The sequence below is a fragment of the Pimephales promelas genome, chromosome 3 (assembly GCF_988280905.1).
Source record: "Pimephales promelas chromosome 3, fPimPro1.hap1.1, whole genome shotgun sequence".
NCBI lineage: Eukaryota > Metazoa > Chordata > Actinopteri > Cypriniformes > Leuciscidae > Pimephales > Pimephales promelas.
Window position 1 is genome coordinate 41,858,092 of NC_142771.1, and position 24,197 is coordinate 41,882,288.

Here is a 24,197-nt window from a genome sequence, read left to right on the forward strand (position 1 = left end):
GGAAACAATAAACAAAGGTGTTCAGGTGAAGTAGTTCATAATAATAAAAAAATGGTTCTATAATCTTATCCCTGACCAAAAGTTGTCATTTGCTTTTAATAAATAACTTTCATCTTTCTTGACACAGATCAGACATTCTGAATTGTAACATACATTGCAGACAGTGTTTGAAAATATTTACTTTTTTTTTTTTTTTCAGAAACAAACAGACATCAAGAATCAGAATATGAATCTCATGGTCATGCAATTGTGACTGCTTGTGAATGCATGCTTGGAGCTGAGAGTTTTAAACTATGGTGCCTCCCAGGATGCATTGCGGCATAAAGCATTTCACCATTGCTGAGATTCATATGTGGATTCTTGATGTCTGTGTTTTTATCCAAAGAATCCTTTCCCAATATTAAAAAAATCAGCTAGATGTCAGGTCTGCTTAAACGTAAATTGATGTTGTTGGGGAAAAAAAAAAGCTATTAATTACACATTACAACTTTTGGGATGATTATTATTGTCTCAAAATATTTTTACTTTTACAACTCTCAAACTTTCATGTCTCACTGCCGCAGCAGTGCTTTCTCCCCTCATTAAAATACATTTCTCTCACTGCGGCAGCCGCAGAAGTGATTTTCAGCTACTGGTCTAGCACCAGTTTACAGAGTAAACTTCTTTTCTCATTGATGCCTGTGGGTTTCTTAATGAAATAATTCCTACTATATATTTAAAAGACAAATTTCATAATATCTTATCTATTGCAAGACATTACAATACAACATTTTACAAAAATGACATCACCATAACCTCCACTTCATCTTCATCTTCATAACCAAATATGTGTTTTGGTAAACACTGTTGCAAAGACCATTAATTCACATAAACAGCTAAGTGTCAAACTGACCAACTAAATGAAACACGGATCACCATAATGGTGACCAATCATGTCAATAAAACATCAACATCTAAACCTCTGTTAAAGGATTAGTTCACTTTTGAAAAAAACTTTTGCTGATAATTTACTCACCCCCATGTAATCCAAGATGTCCATGTCTTTCTTTCCTCAGTCGGAAAGAAATTAAGGTTTTTGATGAAAACATTCCAGGATTTTTCTCCATATAATGGACTTCAATGGGAACCGGATGGTTCAAGGTCCAAAAGACGGTTAATAACAGTTTCAGATGCAGCTTCAAATGTCTTTAAACGACACCAGACGATGAATAAGGGTCTTATCATGCGAAACGATCGGTTATTTCAAAACTTATTCCAAAAAATGTAACTTTTCTAAGGACAAATGCTAGCCTTGCTATATTCTCTGAGGCGCGTTTGCAATGTCACGTAATGCGTAATTACGTTCAAAAGGTCACGGTCGGGCGACGTAGCCGAAAGTACAGAGTCAGTGTTTACAAGTTGAACGTGCAAACTAACTCAAACGCCGTTTCCAAAAAAAGGAATTAAAAGGAAAAACAACGATGTCGGACGATTTTGATTCTGTACTTCCGGCTACGTCTCCCGTGACCTTTTGAACGTAATTACGTATTACGTGACGTTACAAACGCGCCTCACAGAATAGAGCAAGGCTATCATTTGTCCTTAGAAAAGTTACATTTTTGGAATAAGTTTTGAAATAACCGATCGTTTCGCATGATAAGACCCTTATTCATCGTCTGGTGTCGTTTAAAGACATTTGAAGCTGCATCTGAAACTGTTATTAACCGTCTTTTGGACCTTGGACCGTCCGGTTCCCATTGAAGTCCATTATATGGAGAAAAATCCTGGAATGTTTTCATCAAAAACCTAAATTTCTTTTCGACTGAGGAAAGAAAGACATGGACATCTTGGATGACATGGGGGTGAGTAAATTATCAGCAAAAGTTTTTTCAAAAGTGAACTAATCCTTTAATTCTCTATAAGAACTTCTACAGCCGCATGACAGAAATAAAGTCAGTCTGATTAGTAATGAGTGAAGCTGTTGATGCTGTTTGTGGAGTTGTTCATTCCTCCTTTGCTGAGATCTTCAGAGATTTAATGTCTTTTTTTCTCTTCATCTAATTTAATTTAGTTGTATTTCGTGTGTTTCTCTTTCATTCTGTGATTCTGCTAACAGCAGGTGTTCTTTACTAATGTGCAATAATTTAGGAGTCTAAACATTTATGTACTGTCAAATTTACTTCCGGCACCAACGCTCTCTCGGGCTGTGGGCGGGACTGTGATGCTCTATTCTTCCAGCAGCCCTCCTCCTCCTTTTCTCCTCCAGTGTGGCTCACTTACAGTGTATAAATATGACCAAATGACTGACATCTGTTCAAGAGTGAAGACTCATCCGACAGCAGAAGTATCTCAGACACTTTTCGCTATTAAACATGATGCACCTACACTGGCTTATGTGTTTGCTGATCTTGTTGGGTAAGTAAATATTAATGATAACACTTTACAAAAGGAACCTTTGGTAACATTAGTTCATGACAGTAAATGACAACAAATAAGAAAATTTTTACATGAATTGTTAATCTAGATCATTTTCTACCAACCGTTACATCCCTTCATTTTTTTTAAAGTCTAGGAAGTTAGAAGGGGAACATATATCACCTGTCAAAATTTGTACTTTTTACAACAATATTTACTTAGCATTCTTACAGAGCCACTAAAAGGATCTTTGCAAAAATAAAAAAAAAATATGCAGACTTTCGTGTGTGCATGAGAAACCATTAAACTTAGCATAGATAATGCACACTGTTGCACCATCAGCCCATTTCACTGTGTGGTTTCTTGGCCGCAATAGACTATGTGTTTAAAGGAGGAATGTATGATTTTTAGCGACATCTAGTGGTTCGGTTGCGAGTTTGCACCAGGTTTGCACTAAGGGCTCAGCCCACTGCTCACCCCTCCCTTTGGAAGAAGCTACGGTTGCTAAAACGGGACAAACATCTCGTCGGCTGAGACAGCAGAGAATAGCCAGAGTAAGCCAAGAGTGTGTAACATTGTCACTGTTTCTGTACCACAGTCCATTATAAACCACATCATGGATACTGTTTACAAAGCCATAGTCAGGTGAGGATCAAGGGTTTTAATATATAATTTAATATAATAATATTAATCAGCTGATTGTCTCACAAACGTAACCAGCAGCACATTTATCCCCACATACTGTAGCAAACCCATAATACAGCGAGGGAGCAGCTATATATTTTTTCTAACAGGGTAGTAATAGTTTAGCTGGCTAATATGAGCTGTTACTGTGGCTGAGCTGGGACTCGTCCGCATGAGTCCAAAGGTCGGAAGTGCGCGCGCTGTTACAATCATGTCATCTCCGCATCCCATAGATACTATTTACTACACACAATAGGCTTTTTTGTCTGATTTTGAAAACTCTTCGTGATCGACTTTAGTGATCTAAAAGTCTCTATCGACGGGTTAGTGATTCCTGTAACGTACTGTTTTACTGTCAATGACATGAATACTAATCATCAGCTGTCTCACGAACGTAACAGCACATCTATCCCCAACATAACAAACCCATAACACAGCGAGGGAGAACTAAGTTACATGAAACAATCCCAACTACATATTTTACACCACTCACAAGGGAAAAGTCACTACTCACGGAGTGTAAGGCTAGCTTCCAGCTTTCCGCTACTTCTCTTTCACGGTAGTGATGAAACGCGTTCTGTAGCACTGTGTGTTCGCGTTCGGCTACGGTAGGAATATGACGTCACAACATGGCGACCTTCATAGAAGGGGATTCCCGCGGTTATGGAGCTATTAATGTCTCATTCTAAGGTAATAAAAACATTACGGTTAATTAAGTAAGTTCTTTATACACCACTGAAAACATAGTTATGGATGTCATATTGCATTTCTGTTAATAGATACTCAACTTTTTTACACATTGCACCTTTAAGGTATACTCCACCCAAAAATGAAAATTCTGTCATCATTTACTCACCCTCAAGTTGTTGCAAACCTGTGTGAGTTTCTTTTTTCTCCTGAACACAAAGGAAGATATTATGAAGAACGATTGGAACTTTGGCACCATTGACTTCCATAGTATTTTTTTTTAGTGCCAAACAACTGTTTGAGTCCAATCATTCTTCAAAATATCTTCCTTTGTTTTCAGCAGAAGAAATAAACTTGAGGGTGAGTAAATTATGACAGAATTTTCATTTTTGGGTGGAGTACTCCTTTGAAGCAGACCTAAGGCCTTGAATGTACTGACCTAATGAAAGCCACATTTTGACCAATTAAAAAAAAAAAAAAATAGCACCATAGACCCTTGAACTTGGAAAATAGGACAATGCACTCAGCCATTAGTACATTGTGAATGTAAAGAAAATGTTTTTTCAAAATATACTTTTACATGCATATATTTAAAAAAAAACCCTGAGTTTAAAAAGTTTGCGTGCTTGGAGAATATATTCTGCTGTATTACAGAATGTCTCTTATGCACAGGGTGGGTGTTTGATGCTCAAGTGACGGATGCTCATGACTGCAGTGATGTTGAATATGCTGAAGCTAGAAAGCGTCTATTTGAACATCTCGGCATGGACAAGAATGACCAACAAAATGAGAAAAGCAGAATGTGGCCCTTGATATTCAACAAATATGACTCATACTACAGTTCCAACCCTGCTGAGATTTATGTGGACCTGTATGTGACCTCCATCATAAAAGTGGTATGTGTCCAGCATGATTAATCTTCTCATTCAAGTCATTATGGGATGTCTAGCAGTTGCAATATCATCTCTCAACACATCTTTTTATCTACAGGATGAAAAAGCCCAGAGTCTCACGACACAGGTCAAAATACTAACAGTAAGCGTCTTAAAAAAATATTTTCTTCTTATTTTTCTTAAATTTACTTAAAGGTGCTATATGTATTTTTTAGCTGCCTCCCTCAGTGATTGCGCTTGTGTGACACACTGAGACTTTACACACTCCGGAGAAAGCATCACAGGCTGGAAACTCATGCAAACTGCAGCGTTACAATAATAGGCTACTGTTATCAGGTCAACGTTGAACTAATGCTCCATGCTCGTACCATGATAACGTTACATTTGTGCTGTTATCTAGCATAAGGCATTTCACAAACTATTCGTGTATCTTTTACAATCAGCAATGTCAACAATGTCAAGTGAATGTATAATATGATAACAAAAACGGTTAGTGAACTAGACTGAACAATTTCAGTGAAACAGTACGATCGTAGGAATTGACATTACTGTACTGAACGTGTCTGGAAATGTGTATTATAAACAATATGAGAGTAGTGGGATGAGTGACGTTAGACAGTAGATCTAGTACAGAAAATAAAAGCTACATCCTAAAGCACCGACTTTTTGTTATTCTGGAACAGTCTTTTGTGTTCATTTCATGTCTCATATGTTGTAGTTTACCTTGCTATTTATTACAGTTTTCTATTATTTCTTTCAGCATATCATAAAAACTTGTAATTTATCACAATAAAAATAGCGGAGGTCTCTCCATAATTCAAACGCTCTGTCGACATTGATCCGTGTTTTCACTCATGTCCTTAGCTGCAGTGTCGTCGCATAGACTGTACGTATATAAAAGGAGAGAGGCTCTGGAGCGCGCATGCACGTCACATCTGATGGATTTCGCAGAAAATCCGACCTGGAGACTTCATAGAAATATGAATACTGGCCTTCAGAGGGAATAGCAAAACCCGACAAGTGGATCATTGTAATTTGTGATTATAACCCCTTCACACACAGGCAATAGAAAAGGGATTCATTTCAAGAAGAAAAGTTACATATAGCACCTTGAATTTACAGAATTTTGTCACATGATCAGAGGTTTTATTTGATTTTAAAGCATGCAGTGTCTGTCTTGTAATCACTGTGACCTTCTCTGTAACTATATCTTTTCCAGTCTTGGCCAATTTGGGATTTGGAGTGGGATGACACTGAATTTTGTGGAATTGACACATTTGTTGCCCCTAAAAATATGTTTTGGACTCCGGATATTGGTATAGTGGAAAGGTATAAAAATTACTTCTGTCAGAACCTTTTAATTTGGTTACAAAATGATGGATAGAATAAGGGTAATGGTATGACAAAATTGAAATGACAAAACAGATCCAAAGACTTTTTTCATACTGCACATTAAACAGCTTTTTATTTGTCAAAGCAGATCTTTAGGATTGATTGTTAACATTATCATTTTGAAATCTATATCTGTTTATCCAGACAATGATCAACTCTCGTCACAATACAAAAGCTGAAGATACTTTATTAATTGGAAACGAAATGAGACACATTCACAGACTCTTTCATTCAAATGAATATTTTCACTAACCTGACAGATGGCACTAAGGCTATGTTTACACAGAAACGATCTGAAGAGAAAAAAAGTGGCTTTGCGTTTTCACTTTTTGTTACGAATAAAGGCTGGCCACACAATCGCGTTCAGGTGCTCCTTTTATAGTTCCCGCATCTCCTGATGATCCCCGTGATTGGATCGCTCTTTCCCTCCTCTCTGATGACAAGCCTCAGGGATCAGCCAATGACCGTAACCAGGACAACCAATCAGCGCTTCTCTGCGAAAGAGAAAGTAACACGGCAGAAACACGAAGAAACACAGAGACACCCAAAGTCGCAATCTTGTGTAATCGCCTTTATTCGTAACACTTTTTATTCTGCGTGTAGACGAGTGTAATGGTTGGGAAATCTGCGTTTATATGGTGACGCAAAAGTGTGTAAATTTCGATGTAGTATGCCCTCCAGGCGGCTAGGTGCCGATGTGAAGCGCTGCCCCACAAGGTAACACTTTATAATAACTGCATGCTATTAATCATTAGTTAAGCATGAGTAAACAGTTAATTCATCATTTATTAAGCATTAATAGACATTAACAAGCAGTTTATAAATACAGCTATAAATGCTTTCCTCTTGATTTATAAGCATATCTTTAATGCATTTAATAATTGTATTTTCATACTTTGTTAATGATCAAGTAATCATTTCTAAATTAAGTATAGCATTATTTACAAACCAGTTAATTAAGAGTTGTCAGTCCTTCATAAGATCACTTAGAAAGTGTAAGTAAATGTAGTAAATATAGGCTGTTATAAAGCATTTAGTAGTGGTCAGTTAACTATTTTGTGAGCTCATCTAAAGTGAGGACTATTCATGCTTTGTAAAGCATTTATAAAGGAGATTTAAAGGCGCATCAATCTTCTAAACAGTAAAATGTAACAAACACAACACAGTGATACAGAACATAGAAATATTTAACAGCCTTTAAAAATGCTTTACAAGGCATGAATAGTCCTCACTTTAGATGAGCTCACAAACATAGTTAACTGACCGCTACTAAATGCTTTATAACTACCCGAATTAACCCTGAATTACAGCATAAATACATGTTAATAAAGCATTTATTAACACACTCAGTAACCATCACTATATGTCTGAATGATAAGATGTATGAATGTACAATTTAAATAGTTTATTAATCATTTACTTACACGCACTAAGTAATCATATGAACCACTGAAAACTTTTAAATAGCTGGTTCATAAAAAAATGCAATTCTTCATTTAGAAATGATAAATTGATTATTAAAAAGGATGAAAATAGAATTATTAAACAAATTATAGATATGGTTTTCAATAAAGAAGAAAGCATTTATAGCTGTATTTATAAACTGCTTATTAATGTCTATCAATGCTTTATTTAAGATGAATTAACTGTTTACTCATACTTAATTAATGATTATTAGCGTGTAGTTAGCACCCAAGCATTATTAATGTTTTTTACGAAAGGCCAAAACACATGAAAAGGTTTACTTTTTTACTTGAAACCGGTGTTATGTAAACAGTCCCTTAGGCTGTGGTTGAAGTCAGTTGTAGTTCTTGTGTTTCTATTCCCTTCAGTGCTTCTGCTTATTACGATGTTAGGGTTAGAATTAGCATGTGTTCTTCACTGAGGCTATGTTTTACACGGAAACGATTTGAAGAGAAAATGCAAACGTGGCGTTGTCATCACTTTTATTTCTGCGTTTAGATGAGCCTTATACGTGGAAATCCGTGTGCATATGGTGACGCAAAGGTGTGCAGTTGATGTGGTATGCACTCCAGGTGGCAAAACCACACCAATATCTCAGAATATTTTGTACAACTGTTGAAAAGACTCATTTATCAGAGCTGCTAGGGCAACTTGAAGGTCCGACGTACTGTATGGAACTAATCCAAAATGTTGGCACATGTCTGTGACGTAAACACGTATGTGACGAGAGCCACCGTGAGCAGATTTGCGTTTTTACCTTTTAGACGGGAACGCCCTTAAATTTTCCACTCTGGAGGGTGGTTTCACTTTTTTACGTTTTTAAGCCCCAAAAACGCAGTCGCCATGTAAACCAAAGGCACATCCGATAAAATATTTTTACGTTTTCACCTGGAATCGTTTTCATGTTTCTTTTTGTTTATTTCTTTGTAACATTGAAAAAAGCTTCCATAAAGTACAGTTCGCTTTCGTAGTCACTCCGAGTTACATCAGATGACGGAGAATGGGGGTTTCGCCAAGAAAGCCAATCCTCTTCAAGTATTAAAAAACGAGCCAATGGCAAAGAAATGCCATGGGTCTGCGTAATTTGCATAGCGTATCTCCGCCTCACCCCGTGAGTATAAAAGGAGGAAGCTGAGGCAACCACAGTATGTTTTTCGCTTCGGAGCCAAAATAACTTCTTCACTCCACAAGCCACACAATCTGAGTTTACTCACCTCTTCGAGACGAGCGAACTCTCTGGTGTTGGTGTGACGGCGGTACCCAGCGTGTTTCACATTGCCTGCGATCTGAGCAGTGGTCTGCCAGTGTGTGTGTCTCTCCCTGGTCGCTTCAACGTCTGCTGAGTTTTCTCCTCTCACTGAAAGAGTATGCACGCGACACGTCTTTTTAAAGACGATCTGCCCGTGTATTCCTGAGTGCGGTATTCTGATAGAGTCAGCTGATGGGCGTGATCGCTGTTTGACGTGTTTGGGCTTTGATCATGCTCAAACAGCGCTCGTGGGTGTGTCATGTTCTCTCAGTGGGAAATGTTCTCTCTCAGTTCTACCAGAAAGACTCGGGAGATAAATTGAAAAGCAGTATACATTTATTGACAGCTCAGCAAGCATAAATTTATGAGTTCTTTGGCGTAGGCCCCGTCCTTAGCGAGCATAGCGAGGTTAGCCGAATCTGCATGTCCCGCCTGAGATGAAGGCGGGGGCGCAGCCGACCCCCAAAGAGAAGTGGAAGAATAATTCCACAACGACGGAGCCCACCCCCAAAGAACTGTAAATAAATATACCCACCAGTCGTGGATCCTGGGGTTCCTGAAATGAGAGAAGAATACAGATAAGATAATATTTATTTACGAAATTATTTATTTATACACTTATATTTATTGTATAAAACCGGTAGACAAACACAAGGTCAGCTTGACCACAGGCTGTGATAAGACCACATGAACGCAATGTCAGCTTAACCACAGGCCATGATAGGCCACATAAACACAGAGTCAGCTTGACCACGATCTTGATAGACCACATAAACACAAGGTCAGCTTGACCATAGGCCATGATAGACCACATAAACACAAGTTCAGCTTGACCACAGGCCATAATAGACCACATAAACACATAGCGAGCTAGACATAGACACGGCCATGGAGCCACATGAAACCAAGACCACTAGAGGTCACTAGGCCACGATGGACCTTAAAGGACAAGGTCACAGTAGGCCACACGGCCATGGGAGACCACAGAGACGAGACCGCTTAGGAGCCACACTGGCCACTAATGCCACATGAAGACAAACCTATGAGACAGAGCTGCTAAGCCACACAGAAGGTCGCAATGGACCACAAACCATGGATGGCCACATGTAGGACAGGCTTCAAAAGGCCGCAGAGCCCTAGAAGCCACACATAACAAGCTAATCATAGACACGGCCATAGGGCAACATAAAACCAAGACCACTAGAGGTCACTAAGCCACGATGGACCTTAAAGGACAAGGCCACAGTAGGCCACACGTCCATGGGAGACCACAGAGACGAGACCGCTTAGGAGCCACACCGGCCGCTAATGCCACATGAAGACAAACCTATGAGACAGAGCTGCTAAGCCACACATAAGGTCACGATGGACCACAGACCACGGATGGCCACATGTAGGACAGGCTTCAAAAGGGCGCAAAGCCCCTAGAAGCCACACATAACGAGCTAATCATAGACACGGCCATAGGGCCACATAAAACCAAGACCACTAGAGGTCACTAGGCCATGATGGACCTTAAAGGACAAGGCCACAGTAGGCCACACGGCCATGGGAGACCACAGAGACGAGACCGCTTAGGAGCCACACCGGCCGCTAATTCCACATGAAAGACAAAATCACGAAACAAGGCAGACAGACCAGGCCACGATGGACCGTACTGACAAAGCTATGATCGCCTGCACGGACCACGGCTAAACTAGTGGCCGAGGAGGATCGCATAAAGACAGAAGTCAAGCGGGACACCGCGGGACAAGACAAACACAGAGACGAGTATGAAGGGGCTTTATCAGATAGATAGATAGATAACAGTAGATAACGTTGTACCACCACCACCAGTAATTGCGAAAGGATTTACCTGGATTATTGATGGAGAGCTTGCTGGGCTTCATTGATCATTTTAGAATCAGTTCTTATGTAGCATTCAAAAGCTGAGGAAGACCATCTTCCCATTATTTTGATAGCAGCTGTAGACGCTCCTCGCTCAGCTGCCGTGGTGGCTGCCCCGATCCGGAATGATTAACCAGTATAAAGGTATAAAATGAGCAGCAGCTTTTGAGGGCAGAGACCTGAGTCCTGAACTAGGCTTAGAAAGAAGTGCTCGTTTGTTAAGATAAATGAAGGGGAATTAAAGAAATCGATCATAGATTACAAGGGACATAATTGATTACTAATTTATAAATTAATAATGTGATACAGAGCCTTGAGTCATTCTTAAAAATTTAGTTCTAAAGAGTATTTAGCTTCTGGAGTGAATCCCCTGGAAGCATGAGCTATGAACGCTGAAACGGAGCACTACCATCTGAATAAATTAACTGCATTTATATAGTGCTTTCACAGACCCAAAGGTCAACAAAGCGCTTTAAATTTGCCTCACCTTCACCCGTTCATACACCGACACGGTGTCGGACATGCAAGGTGCCATCCAGCTTGTCGGGAGCAGCCGGGGTTTGGTGTCTTGCTCACGAGGACCTCAAAACTTGGTCAGGTGGAACCGGGGATTGAACCACCAACCTTTTGGTTTGTAAACAACCTACATGAACCACTGAGCCACTGCAGCCCTGGTGTCTGGCTACCATCTGAATAACACTAGAAAATAGAGCATAGCAGACAGTAGGTAATAAAAGGGGTTAAAGGGATTTTGCTTTTCTAATTTACTTAGTGTGCAATGTTACTGTATAAACGCAACCAATAACTTTGAGGTTACAGCACTCAAAGTTCAAGCGATGGGAGAAATTAAAGAATTGCTTTTTTAAAGGCTAGAACAGCTCTGAGGAAAGCAAATAAAATACTTCCTGGGTAAGTGCATCCCGACCTAAATTTGCATGAATCCTGCCCACGGGACATGATTTAAAGAATATTGAGACAGAATAAGCTAATAAGTGACTAGAGATAGCTACGATGAGCTACATAATTTATCAATAACCATTCGGAATGTTATCTATATGTTGACTTGGGTCTCGCCATCTTGAAAGATGCCGGCATTTGAACAAGCAAAAAATTTTAAATTGTTGGTGAGAGGTAATCGAAGCTGCAAAACGTCTCGGTTACGTATGTAACCCTCGTTCCCTGAGTAGGGAACGGAGACGTTACGTCAGAAGTGACGGAGATTGGGGGATTTCGCATAGAAAGCCAATCCTCTTCGAGTATTTAAACACGAGCCAATGGCATGCAATGCCTTGGGGCTGCGGAAATTTGCATAGCGTACTCCGCCCTACTCCGTGAGTATAAAAGGAGGAAGTGAACGCAACCGCAGTATGTCTTCGCTGAGGAGCCAAGACTGAACTCGGCATCTACCCAGCGATACAGCAGAAGTGGCAGGGAGACGTAACGTCTCCGTTCCCTACTCAGGGAACGAGGGTTACATACGTAACCGAGACGTTCCCTTTCGTAGTCACTTCGAGTTACGTCAGAAGTGACGGAGATTGGGGGTCTGTGCCATCACGCCATCTTCAAGCTGTCTTCCAGTGCCCTGCGAAAGTCTGGACCCCCGAGCCTTACCTCTTTTTTTTTTTTTTTTTTTGGGGATCCGACTTTGACACAGGATTACCAAGGTACACTGGGAAACATATCCCAGAAGGGACATGCTACCAGCTGCCTACCGAAGGGAGGACTTACGAATACACATATGGCCACATAGGAACACATATGGAACACTGGAGTACCAACCGCAGGTGGCTACAATTTCAACTCCAGGGGTGGCAGATGGCTTGCCAAGGGAAGACACATGCTCGGAGAGGCTTACAGTGGATAATACACATGAGACGGTTACCATGGGGAACCGTGCGCATGGAGGCACCTAGCCAGCATCCAGAGCAACAGCAGTGGTGCCCGCATCGTCGGTGCTGGAGGACTCAAGACTTCAATGGAAGAACTGAGGAATATCGCACTTATCCAGTCCGGGGAGTGGAGTGGCGAGCAAGCGAAGACACCTGAGCGGATCCAGAACTGGCCGAAACGAGTACGTGAAAGGATACCGGCTCAATTCGCAGATTATAGAATCTGGCGAAGGTGTTGGGTGTCGCCCAGCCAGCAGCTCTGCAGATGTCTGTTAGCGAGGCGCCGTGCGCTAAAGCCCAAGAGGAGGCTACACTCCGAGTGGAATGGGCCGTCACACCAAGGGGGCACGGAAGGCCTTGCTGCTGGTAAGACAAAGCAATGGCATCCACTATCCAGTGGGACAGCCGTTGCTTTGAGAGAGCCCTTTTTTCTGGCTCCCCCCATGACAGACAAAGAGCTGGTCTGAGGTCCTGAACACTGCGTTCTGTCGACATAGGTGCGGAGAGCACGTACCGGACAGAGCAGTGCCAAGGCTGGGTCTGCCTCCTCCAGGGGCAGCGCTTGCAGGTTCACCACCAGGTCCCGGAGGGGAGTGGTAGGAACCTTGGGCATATATCCAGGCCGGGGTCTCAGGAATACGTGAGAGTAAGCCGGCCCGAACTCCAGGCACACTTCGTCAACAGAGAGTGCGTGCAGGTCCCTTACTCTCCTGATGGAGACCAATGCAATCAGGAGTGCTGTCACATAGGACAGGGCAAAAACTCTACCGACTGCAAAGGCTCCAGGGGAGGCCTCTGCAGAGCACCCAGGTCTACTGAGAGGTCCCCAGAGGGCAGGAGGGAAGGGAGGCGGATTTAGCCCCCTCACTCCCCTCAGGACCTGATGACCAGGTCATGCTTCCCAAAGACTTACCTTTCACTGCATCATGAGACGCGGCAATGGCCGCGACATAAATCCAAAGGGTGGAGGGCGACAGCCTACGCTCCAACCCCTCTTGCAGGAAGGAAGCACGACTCCGATCGAACATCTCCGGGGGTCTTCTCAGCGAGAAGAACACCAATTGACGAAGAGGTTCCACTTCAACGCATAAGGTGTCTCGTGGACGACGCTCTTGCGGAAGTGATGGTTGCCGCCACCGCAGGTGGCAGCGAACTCAAACCTGCCTCGTCCCGTCCTGGAGCCACACGTGCAGCCTCCAAGATCGGGACGAGGGTGCCACAGAGTGCCCCGTCTCCGAGAGAATAGTCTCAGAGGAATAGGCCAAGGAGGTGCTGTCGCGAGGAGCATGAGTTCGTAGAACCACGTCTTGGTGGGCCCGAAGGGGGCTACCAGCAAGACCTGCTCCTCGTCCTCCTTGAACTTGCACAACACCCGTGCAAGGAGGCTCACTGGGGGAACGCACACTTGCGTGGGCCCCGTGGTCAGCTGTGCGCCAGCGCATCCGAGCCGAGAGAGCCGCGGGTCAGAATTAAAACTGGGCGCAGTGGGTCGAGTCCTGAGAGGCGAACAGGTCTATCTGTGCCTCCCCGAACTGGTCCCAGATCAGCTGGACCGACTGGGGATGGAGTCGCCACTCGCCGGAGATGAACGGACCCGTGACAGCTCGTCGGCTGCCAGGTTCCGGTCTCCAGGAATGTACACTGCACGAAGGGACCTCAGGTGCTTCTGACTCCATATCAAGAGGTGGCGGGCGAGCTGCGACAACCGGCGCGAGCCTAGACCCCCCTGGTGGTTGATGTACGCTACTGCCGAAGTGTTGTCTGAGCGGACAAGCACATGCCGGCCCTTGAGCAACGCTCGGAAGCGGTGCAGGGCGAGCCGTACTGCCAGTAGCTCGAGGCAATTGCTGTGCATGAGGCACTGGGCTCCTGTCCAGGAACCGGCGGCTGCATGCCCAATGCACATGGCACCCCAACCCGTGGTAGGCGCATCCGTGGAGACAACGAGATGCCTGGAAACTCGCTGAATAGGGACACCGGTCCATAAGAAGCTGAGGTTCGACCACGGGAAGAAGGTTCGGCGGCACGCTGGAGTCACTGGAACTCGGAGCGAGCCGCGATGCCATGTCCACCTCGGGACTCGATCGCGAAGCCACAGCTGAAGCGGTCCCATATGAAGCAAACCGAGCGGCGTTACCGCGGCCACGGATGCCATATGCCCCAGGAGCCTCTGAATAGTTTCAGTGGAACCACACTCTAGCCCTCGAACAGTCGAAGACAAGTCAGCAGTGAGTGCGCGCGCTCGTTCGTGAGCTGCGCGGACATGGCGACCGAGTCTATCTCCATACCGAGCAAAGAGATCCTCTGCACGGGGCAAAGTTTGCTCTTTTCCCGGTTGACCCGAAGGCCCAGACGGGCTAGGTGCCGTAGCACCAGGTCTCTGTGTTCGCAAACCTGAGCTCGAGAGTGAGCTAGTATCAGCCAGTCGTCGAGAAAAATTCAGGATGCGAACCCCGTGCTCGCGAAGGGGAACAAGGGCTGCCTCGACGGTCTTCGTGAAGACGCGAGGGGACAGAGCTAACCCGAATGGGAAAAACCGTGTACTGATATGCCTGGCCCTTGAAAGCAAACCGAAGAAGCGGTCTGCGTTGAGGCAAAATGGAGGCAAGAAAGTACGCGTCCTTCAGGTCGAACGCTGCAGACCAATCCTGAAACCGAACACATTCGAGAATGCGTTTGGCTGAGAGCATTTTGAACGGTAGTCGATGGAGAGAACGGTTCAAAATGCGCAGGTCCAGGATCGGTCGTAACCCACCGGTTTTCCTGGGGACAATGAAGTAGGGGCTGTAAAACCCGGACCTCACCTCGGCTGGAGGGACCGTCTCGATTGCACCCTTCGCCAGCAGGGTCGCAACCTCCGCTCTCAAGACTGGGGCATTGCCACCGAACATCGTGGAGCGAACTCCCCTGAAGCGGGGAGGAGATCGTGCGAACTGAATCGCATAGCCGAATCTGATCGTTCTGATGACCCAGCGGGATACCCCGGGAGGCTCTAGCCAGGCTTCCAGGAAGTGAACCAACGGGGTCATTCGAACCACAGACGTCCCCCCGGAGGGGCAGCAGGGCGGGTCGACTGGCACGCGTGCAGGAGTTACCCCGCTCGGATGCGTCGAAGCCCGCTCCCCGACAGAAGAGACCAGGGAAGGTGGAGCGTTCCACGGGGGTCTGTTCTGCCGGGGGTCTGGCGATAGAGGGGGAAGGGATTGGCGTAGCCCGGGGACGACACTCGCACCCTTCCGCGCCCTCAGAGACAGAGAGGAATGTGTGGGCTGACGCACTGGAACGTCGAGCGCACTCATTCCAGTCTGTGGGCTCAGTGATGATGTCAAGTCTTCCTTAACCAACTCAGGGCGCTGCCCACCCGTGGGCGAGCAGCGGGAGCTGAAAACGAAAGATTTCCCCCCGGCCCTCCACCGGGGGCAGGAGGGGCCTGCTCCCGCCTCCTGGGGAAAAACTCAACTCCATCACTGAGCAGCCCGTATCAGGATCGTCGCTTACCTGGCGTTTAGCGGGGTGTGCGGCCTGAGGGGGCTGTGACGCCTGCCGGCGGCCTCCTCCACGCCGTGGCCCGGATGAAGGCTGCTGCTGGGGCGGGGCGGGAGGGAGGGGAGCCGCGGGGGGGCGTCCTCGGCGGCGAGCAGCGGGAGGCATCTGTGCCGACGACTGGGTGGAGGCAGCAGCTGGTCGTCGGGGCAGAATATGTTTGATTGCCTCCGTCTGCTCCTGGGCAGTGGAGAACTGCTGGGCAAGAGTTCTCGACTGCACCGCCAAAAAGGCCAACCTGGGAGAGAGGGGCGTCGAGCAGACGAATCCGCTCAGCGCTCCGAGTCCCGCCAGGTTGACGCTCCTGGACCACACTAGTGGCCATCACCTGACCAACGGCGCGAGCGGCCACTTTCGTTGCCCTTTTGGAGAGCAAGGTCAGTGGCGGACCGCAAATCTTCGAATGCCGTTGGGTCAGTCCCGCCCTCGAGCATATCTCTGAGCATCTGCGCTTGCACAGTGCTCATCGCATGCAAAGCGGAGGCCGCCCGTCCCGCCGCTCTATAGGAACGCGCCGCCATGGCAGACGAGAACCTACAGGCTTTGGATGGGTGCCTAGGAGGACCACGGAGGAGGCGCTCCGCGGACACAGCTGTATCGCACAGAGCGCTCCAGCGGGGGCATCCTAGTGCACCCACGGGCGGCCCCCCCATCGAGGGGGGAAAGGCGGGGGAGAGATCGCGCTCTCGAGTGGACAGAGGAGTCCCCCAAGAGCGCGATAACTCCACATGCAGCTCGGGGAAAAAAGGCAATGGAGTTGGCCGTGGCCTCGCGGCGGCAGCTTTGTCCAAAAACCAATTATCCCTCCGTGAGAGATCGGGGGAGAATGGAGGATGCCACTCTAACCCAATACTCCCAGCGGCTCGAGACAGCATGCCGTCAGCTCGGGATCCGACACGGCAGCGCTGGCTCTCCCGAAGGGGGCAGCGCAGCCGCATCCTCATCTCCCGAGGACTGTAGCCCGCCTAGTGATGCTGCGATCGACATCACATCATCATCTGGAGCGCTGCTCGAAGCAGCCGGTACCACTGAAGAGGCAGCCGACTGAATCTAACTAACGCTCGCTGGCTCACGCACTGAGGCGGGAGGTGTGGCCCGAGAAATCGTCGGGGCTTTATGCCACACCGTCACCGTTAATTCGCCGGGTCCCCAGACGACGGGCCCCCTTTCGTGAAGGAAGCCGATCGAGTAAGGGGGACCGGGGCTCTCACTCTAGTGAGATTTTTTTTTTTTTTTTTTATATATTATATATATATATATATTTTTTTTTTTAACCTCAGTGTGGAGATGGTCATGTCCCCATAGCAGGAACATGAGCCATCCACGAACGCTGCTGCTGTATGCTGAATGCCCAGGCATACAGAGCAGCGATCGCGACCATCAGATGACGACAGAAATCGACCGCACCCAGAAGAACACGGGCGAACCGTCTTTAAAAAGATGTGCCGCGTGTAGCTCTTTCACAGAGAGGAGGAAATTCACTCTTTCAGCGCTGAAGCGACCAGGGAGAAGCGCAAAGTCTGGCAGACCACTGCACAGATCGCAGGCAATGCAGAAACTCGCTGGGTACCGCCATCACACCAACACTGAAGAGGACGCTCGTCTCGAAGAGTCTTGTAATAGCTTTCAGGAGTGAAGAGGTTCTCTTGGCTCCGAAGCGAAAACATACTGCGGTTGCGTTCACTTCCTCCTTTTATACTCACGGAGTAGGGCGGAGTACGCTATGCAAATTTCCGCAGCCCCAAGGCATTGCATGCCATTGGCTCGTGTTTAAATACTCGAAGAGGATTGGCTTTCTATGCAAAATCCCCCAATCTCCGTCACTTCTGACGTAACTCGAAGTGACTACGAAAGGGAACAGGGTGTTAAAACTCCCGCCCCTGTGCCGGGAGTAGCTGCCCTGCCGCATCCAAAGGGATAGACAGAAAGATATGCTTAATGATCTTCGAAATGACCATTCCAACGTTCAAAATTATCTGTGGGGAATTCTGATCCAGACACACCAGACACCCACCAAATATGAAAAGAACCTTGTGCTCCGGCACCTAGCCCGTTTTGGCCTTCGGGTCAACTGGGAGAAGAGCAAATTTTGCCCCGTGCAGAGGATCTCTTTTCTCGGTATGAAGATAGACTCGGTCGCCATGTCCGCGCAGCTTACGAGCGAGCGCGCACACCCACTGCTGACTTGTCTTCGACAGTTCGAGGGCAAGAGTGCGGTCCCACTGAAACTTTTTCAGAGGCTCCTGGGGCATATGGCATCCACAGCCGCGGCAACGTGGCCGGTGTTCCCCTAGAGCGAGTTTCCAGGCATATTGTTGTCTCCACAGATTCCTCTGCCATGGGTTGGGGCGCCATGTGCAATGGGCATGCAGCCGCGGGCTCCTGGACAGGACCCCAGTGCCTCATGCATGTCAATTGCCTCGAGTTGCTGCCAGTACATCTTGCCCTGCACCGCTTCCATGCGTTGCTCAGGGGTCAACACGTACTAGTCCGTTCAGACAACTAGTCTAGTCACGTACTAGTCCGCGACAGTAGCGTACATCAACCACCAGGGGGGTCTACGCTCTCGCCGTATGTCGCAACTCGCACGTCACCTCCTCTTATGGAGTCAGAAGCACCTGAGGTCCCTTCGTGCTATCCACATTCCAGGAGAGCGGAACTGTGCAGCCGACGAGCTGTCTCGGCTCCGTCCAGTCTCTGGTGAATGGTGACACCAGTTCGGGGACGCACAGATAGATCTGTTTGCCTCCCACGACTCATCCCATTGTGCCCTGTATTACTCTCTGACCGAGGGCACGCTCGGCACAGACGCACTGGCGCACAGCTGGCCGCGGGGCCTACACAAATATGCGTTTCCCCCAGTGAGCCTTCTCACACGTACTCTGTGCAAGATCAAGGAGGACGAGGAGCAGGTAATTTTGGTTGTCCCATTCTGGCCCACCAAGTCCTGGTTCTCCTAACTGATACTCCTCATGACAGCACCTCCTTGGCCAAATCCTCTGAGGAAGGACCTCCTTTCTCAGAGACGGGGCACCCTGTGGCACCCTTACCCCGATCTCTGGAGGCTACATGTGTGTCTCCTGGATGGGTTGAGGCAGGTTTGAGTACCCTGCCACCTGCTGTGGCGGCTACTATCACTTCCACTAGAGCGTCGTCCACGAGGCACGTCTATGCGTTGAAGTGGAACCTCTTTGTCAACTGGTGTTCTTCTCACTGAGAAAACCCCCGGAGATGCTCGATCAGTGTTGTGCTTTCCTTCCTGCAAGAAAGTTTGGAGCGAAGGCTGTCTCCCTCCACCCTGAAGGTGTATGTGGCTGCCATTGACGCATATCACGAAGCAGTTGAAGGTAAGTCCCTGGGGAAGCACGACCTGATCATCAGGTTCCTGAGAGGAGCAAGGAGATTGAATCCTCCTCGCCCTCCTCTCGTATCCTCTTGGGATCTCTCAGTGGTTTTAAGCGCCCTGCAGAGGCCTCCTTTTGAGCCTCTGCAATCAGTCGAGATTAAGTTACTGTCTCTTAAGACAGCGCTCCTGGTTGCACTGGCCTCCATCAAGAGGGTAGGGGACCTGCACGCATTCTCCGTTGACGAAGCGTGCCTGGAATTCGGGCCGGCCTACTCTCACGTGATCCTGAGACCCCGCCCTGGATATGTACCCAAGGTTCCTACCACTCCGTTCCAGGACCAGGTGGTGAACCTGCAAGCACTGCCCCTGGAGGAGGCAGACCCAGCCTCTGTCCAGTACGCGCCCTCCATGCTTACGTAGACAGAACGTGGTGTTTCAGGACCTCAGACCAGCTCTTTGTCTGTTATGGTGGGAGCAGAAGGAAAGGGCTCTCTCAAAGCAGAGGTTGTCTCACTGAATAGTGGACACCTTTGCTTTGACTTACCAGCAGCAAGGTCGACCGTGCCCCCTTGTTGTGACATGGCGCCTCGCTAGCAGACATCTGCAGAGCTGCAGGATGGGCGACACCCAACTCATTCGGTGTCTTCGCTTGCTCGCCATTCCACTTCACGGATTGGATAAGTGCGATTATTCCTCAGCTGAGCCTTCTATTGAAGCCCTGAGTTCCTCCAGCACTGTTGATGCTGGCGCCAGTGTCTTTGCCTGGACGTCGGCTAGGTGCCTCCGTGTGCATGGTTCCTGCTAGTAACCTCCACGTGTATTTCCACTGTAAGCCTTTCTGAGCTTGTGTCTTCCATCAGCAAGCCACCTTGCCACCCCTGGAGTTAAAATTCTAGCCACCCTACGGGTTGGTGACTCCAGTGTTCCTCCATATGCAGCCCCCTTGGGCCGTATGTGTATTCTTAAGTCCTCCCTACGGGTAGGCATACTGTGGCATATTTCCTTTGAGATATGCTCCGCAGTGTACCTTGGTATTCCTGTGCTAAATAGGACTCCTCGTCCGTGCTAAGTTCACGACAGGGGATCAGACTTTCGCAGGGCACTGGAAGACAGCTGTGAAGGTGGCTTGATTATACAGGGGAACCCCATTCTCCGTCATTCGGCGTAACTCAGAGTGACTATGAAAGGGAACGTCTCGGTTACATGAGTAACCCTCATTCCCTGAGTAGGGAACGGAGACGTCACGTCTCCCTGCCACTTCCGCTGTACCGCTGGGTAGATACCCGAGTTCAGTCTCGGCTCCTCAGCGAAGACGTACTGCGGTTGCGTCCGCTTCCTCCTTTTATACTCACGGGGTGAGGCGGAGATATGCTATGCAAATTCCGCAGACCCAAGGCATTTCTTTGCCATTGGCTCATTTTTTAATACTCGAAGAGTATTCGCCTTTCTAGGCGAAACCCTCATACTCCGTCATCCGACGTAACGTCTCCGTTCCCTGAGGGTTACATACGTAACCGAGACGTTTTGTGAGTAACCTATAATCTTCAATCCAATAATTAAAAAAATAAATAAACACAGTCCTGCGTTTTTGAACGGTTAAAAATCTTGCTTACTACACTCTACTGAGGAAACAGGGCTTAAAAATAAACATGACTTACTATTGAAAGTGCAGCTGTCACCATTTTTTAATAAATCATGTATTTGAAGCTTCTGTGAGGTATGTGGCCGACAAATGCGGCCTCCAGTGCAGCCTTCAAAATGAGATAGAGCTCTTGGTTTGCTGATTAATCAGTAGTGTGCAAGTTACTTTTGATTTTAATACCTGCTGTCTTAAATCATCATGTCTTTATTAATCAGAGTTCATTTATTTTTTATCCATTTAGCATCGAGACAGATTTTGGAACAAAGGATTCTCCAAATGTGGTGTTGTTCAGTTCCGGCATTACAGCCTCAGTTGACTTTTTATCTCTGACCACGGCCTGTAAGATGGATCTCTACAGGTTTCCCTTCGACTCCCAAAGCTGCAATATAACATTTCAGTCTACATCATATTCAAGTACGTCTGAAACGCATTAATCAGTTTTAACAAACAAACACAAGATAACATAGTTTATTCTTCTAAACTATTTGACTGTAATATGAAACACAATTTTAATGTTTGCTCCCACAGAGCGGGAGATTATAATTCGACCAATAACTAATCAAACTTTGATCACCGGTTCATCACATGAGCTCTTTCAGGCCCAGGGAGAGTGGGAGCTCCTCAGTATAAATTACACTACTTCTACCATCACTAAGTGGATTGATTTGGATCAGCTGATATATCAGGTACAGAACACAGAGTCGGTCCGTGTAACGCTTCACAATTCAATTTTCGGACCATACAATGCAAATGCAAAAATTAAAAATGGAAACCAGACATTCATTTTTCTTGTTTTTCCAGTTATACATTATCAATGGATAGTTAACTTTTTCTCCCTTTTTTCAATTTTACTTGTGCTAAATTATGACTTCAGAAACAAACATTTGAATAAATGAAATCTAACTGATTTTCTAATTTTTGTCTTGTAATTTGCTCCGTGGGCGGTACCATTAGACTATACTATTTGGACTATTACTATTACTTACACTGCATGCACGTTGAGCAAAAGTTTAAAAGACGGAATATATATATATATATATATATATATATATATATATATATATATATGCAGTAAGCACATTTGCAAATTGGAATTTGTTTATTTTTAATAAATAGAAATACTGATAATTATCCGGAAATGAAAACGTCAATAAAGTCAAATTAAAGTTATGTGAAATAATACTTCCTACAGTAAACTATGCCTAAAAAGATTGAAAGTAAAATCATTATCTTAAAGCAAAATAGCCTAGTGTAATTAAAAAAATAATATTTGTGATGATCACATGTAGGATAAAGGCTAGATAACCCGCAGTATGAGACATATTGTCACAGTCTGTCGTCCTCACCTGTTTTGTCCCGTCATCTGCACCACACTTCCCCGGATCCTTTTGTTCCTCTCCCGGACTCACTCCCCAATCAGCCACCTGTTCCTCGTCCTGTCATTATCTTTTTCACCTGTGTTCACCTCATTAACCCTGATTCCTCTGTGTATTTAGTTCAGTCCAGTTTGTTTCAGTTTTGTCGGTCAATGTTCCATGTTACGCTGTATACCCCGTCTTCCTGCCTGTTTGTAAATAAAATGTCTCTTTATCGAGATTTGGACTCAGCCTGTCCTTCTGCCTGAACCCGCAGCCGTGACAGATTGACCGACCCAAAAGAAAAATGGACATTCCTGCTGTGGCTCTTCTGTGCCTGGATCAGGAGGACCGTTCCCTGGAATCCCACACACGGGACTTTCTGGAGTTGGCGTGCCTGACTCACTACTCTGACCGTTCGCTGAGCGAGTTTTACATCGCCAGCCTCAGCGAGCGGTCCCGGGCACGCCTCCCAGGGAACGGTCCCGAGGATTTCGCCGCCTGTGTGGAGTGGGTGCTGGTGTGCTGTGGGTCTCCATTCACCGTGGAGAAAGTCACCAGCACCACTCCACAGCTCGAGCTATCCACCCCGCTGGTTCCGTCCAGCTCTTCAGAGACCGAATGCCCTTCACCGCTGGTTCCGTCCAGCTCTCCAGAGACCGAATGCTCTTCACCGCTGGTTCCGTCCAGCTCTCCAGAGACTGTATGCTCTTCACTGCTGGTTCCGTCCAGCTCTCCAGAGACTGTATGCTCTTCATTGCTGGTTCCGTCCAGCCCTCCAGAGTCTGTATGCTCTTCACTGCTGGTTCCGTCCAGCCCTCCAGAGACTGTATGCTCTTCACAGCTGGTTCCGTCCAGCCCTCCAGAGAATGTATGCTCTTCACAGCTGGTTCCGTCCAGCCCTCCAGAGAATGTATGCTCTTCACTGCTGGTTTCGTCCAGCTCTCCAGAGACTGTATGCTCTTCATTGCTGGTTCCGTCCAGCCCTCCAGAGTCTGTATGCTCTTCACTGCTGGTTCCGTCCAGCCCTCCAGAGACTGTATGCTCTTCACAGCTGGTTCCGTCCAGCCCTCCAGAGAATGTATGCTCTTCACTGCTGGTTTCGTCCAGCTCTCCAGAGACCGTCCAGCCAGCGCCAGAGACCGTCCAGCCAGCGTCAGAGACCGTCCAGCCTGCCCCAGTGACCGTCCAGCCAGCGCCAGTGACCGTCCAGCCAGCGCCAGAGACCGTCCAGCCAGCGCCCGAGACCGTCCAGCCAGAGACCGTCCAGCCAGCGCCCGAGACCGTCCAGCCAGAGCCAGAGACCGTCCAGCCAGCGCCAGAGACCGTCCAGCCAGCGCCAGAGACCGTCCAGCCAGAGCCAGAGACCAGGATCCCACCCTGCCTCCCTCTCCCGCCTCCTCTCATCTGTCCTCGCTCTGCTCTCCTGCCCTTCAGCTCCCCTAAACCAGCCTGGTCCTTGGATCCCCGGTCTTCGCCTCACACCTCCTCCATTTGGACACTTCATCGTCCCTCTGTCCCATCAGCTCCCCCGTGGCTCCTACCTCCCTCAGCTCCTCCATGGCCCCTCAGTCCACCAGCTCGACCAGGCTCCCTCGACCCTCCGGACTCCCTTCGTTCCCTCGTCATCCTCCCTTCACCTTTGGACTTCCTTCCCTTTGCTCCGCACCGTCATGTCACCCCCCCGGTTCTGTCGGACTCCTCACTCCCTCCAGTCACCCGTCAGCCCTCACTCCCTCTGGCCTCACCGTGTCCCTCTGTGCCCCTGTCGT

The 24,197-nt window shown here is 47.1% G+C and overlaps 1 protein-coding gene across 1 annotated transcript in view; it reads left to right on the forward strand.

The window, feature by feature from the left end:
* Positions 1–4,437: 4,437 nt before the first annotated feature.
* The window catches only part of LOC120491736 (5-hydroxytryptamine receptor 3A), a 47,389-nt gene continuing 27,629 nt past the window's right edge, over positions 4,438–24,197 (forward strand). The window contains exons 1-5 of the mRNA XM_089128930.1: positions 4,438–4,661; positions 4,756–4,800; positions 5,878–5,987; positions 21,312–21,484; positions 21,599–21,756. Of these exons, the coding sequence (XP_088985056.1) occupies positions 4,530–4,661; positions 4,756–4,800; positions 5,878–5,987; positions 21,312–21,484; positions 21,599–21,756 (618 nt within the window). The 5' untranslated portion in view covers positions 4,438–4,529. The remainder of the gene's footprint in view (positions 4,662–4,755; positions 4,801–5,877; positions 5,988–21,311; positions 21,485–21,598; positions 21,757–24,197) is intronic.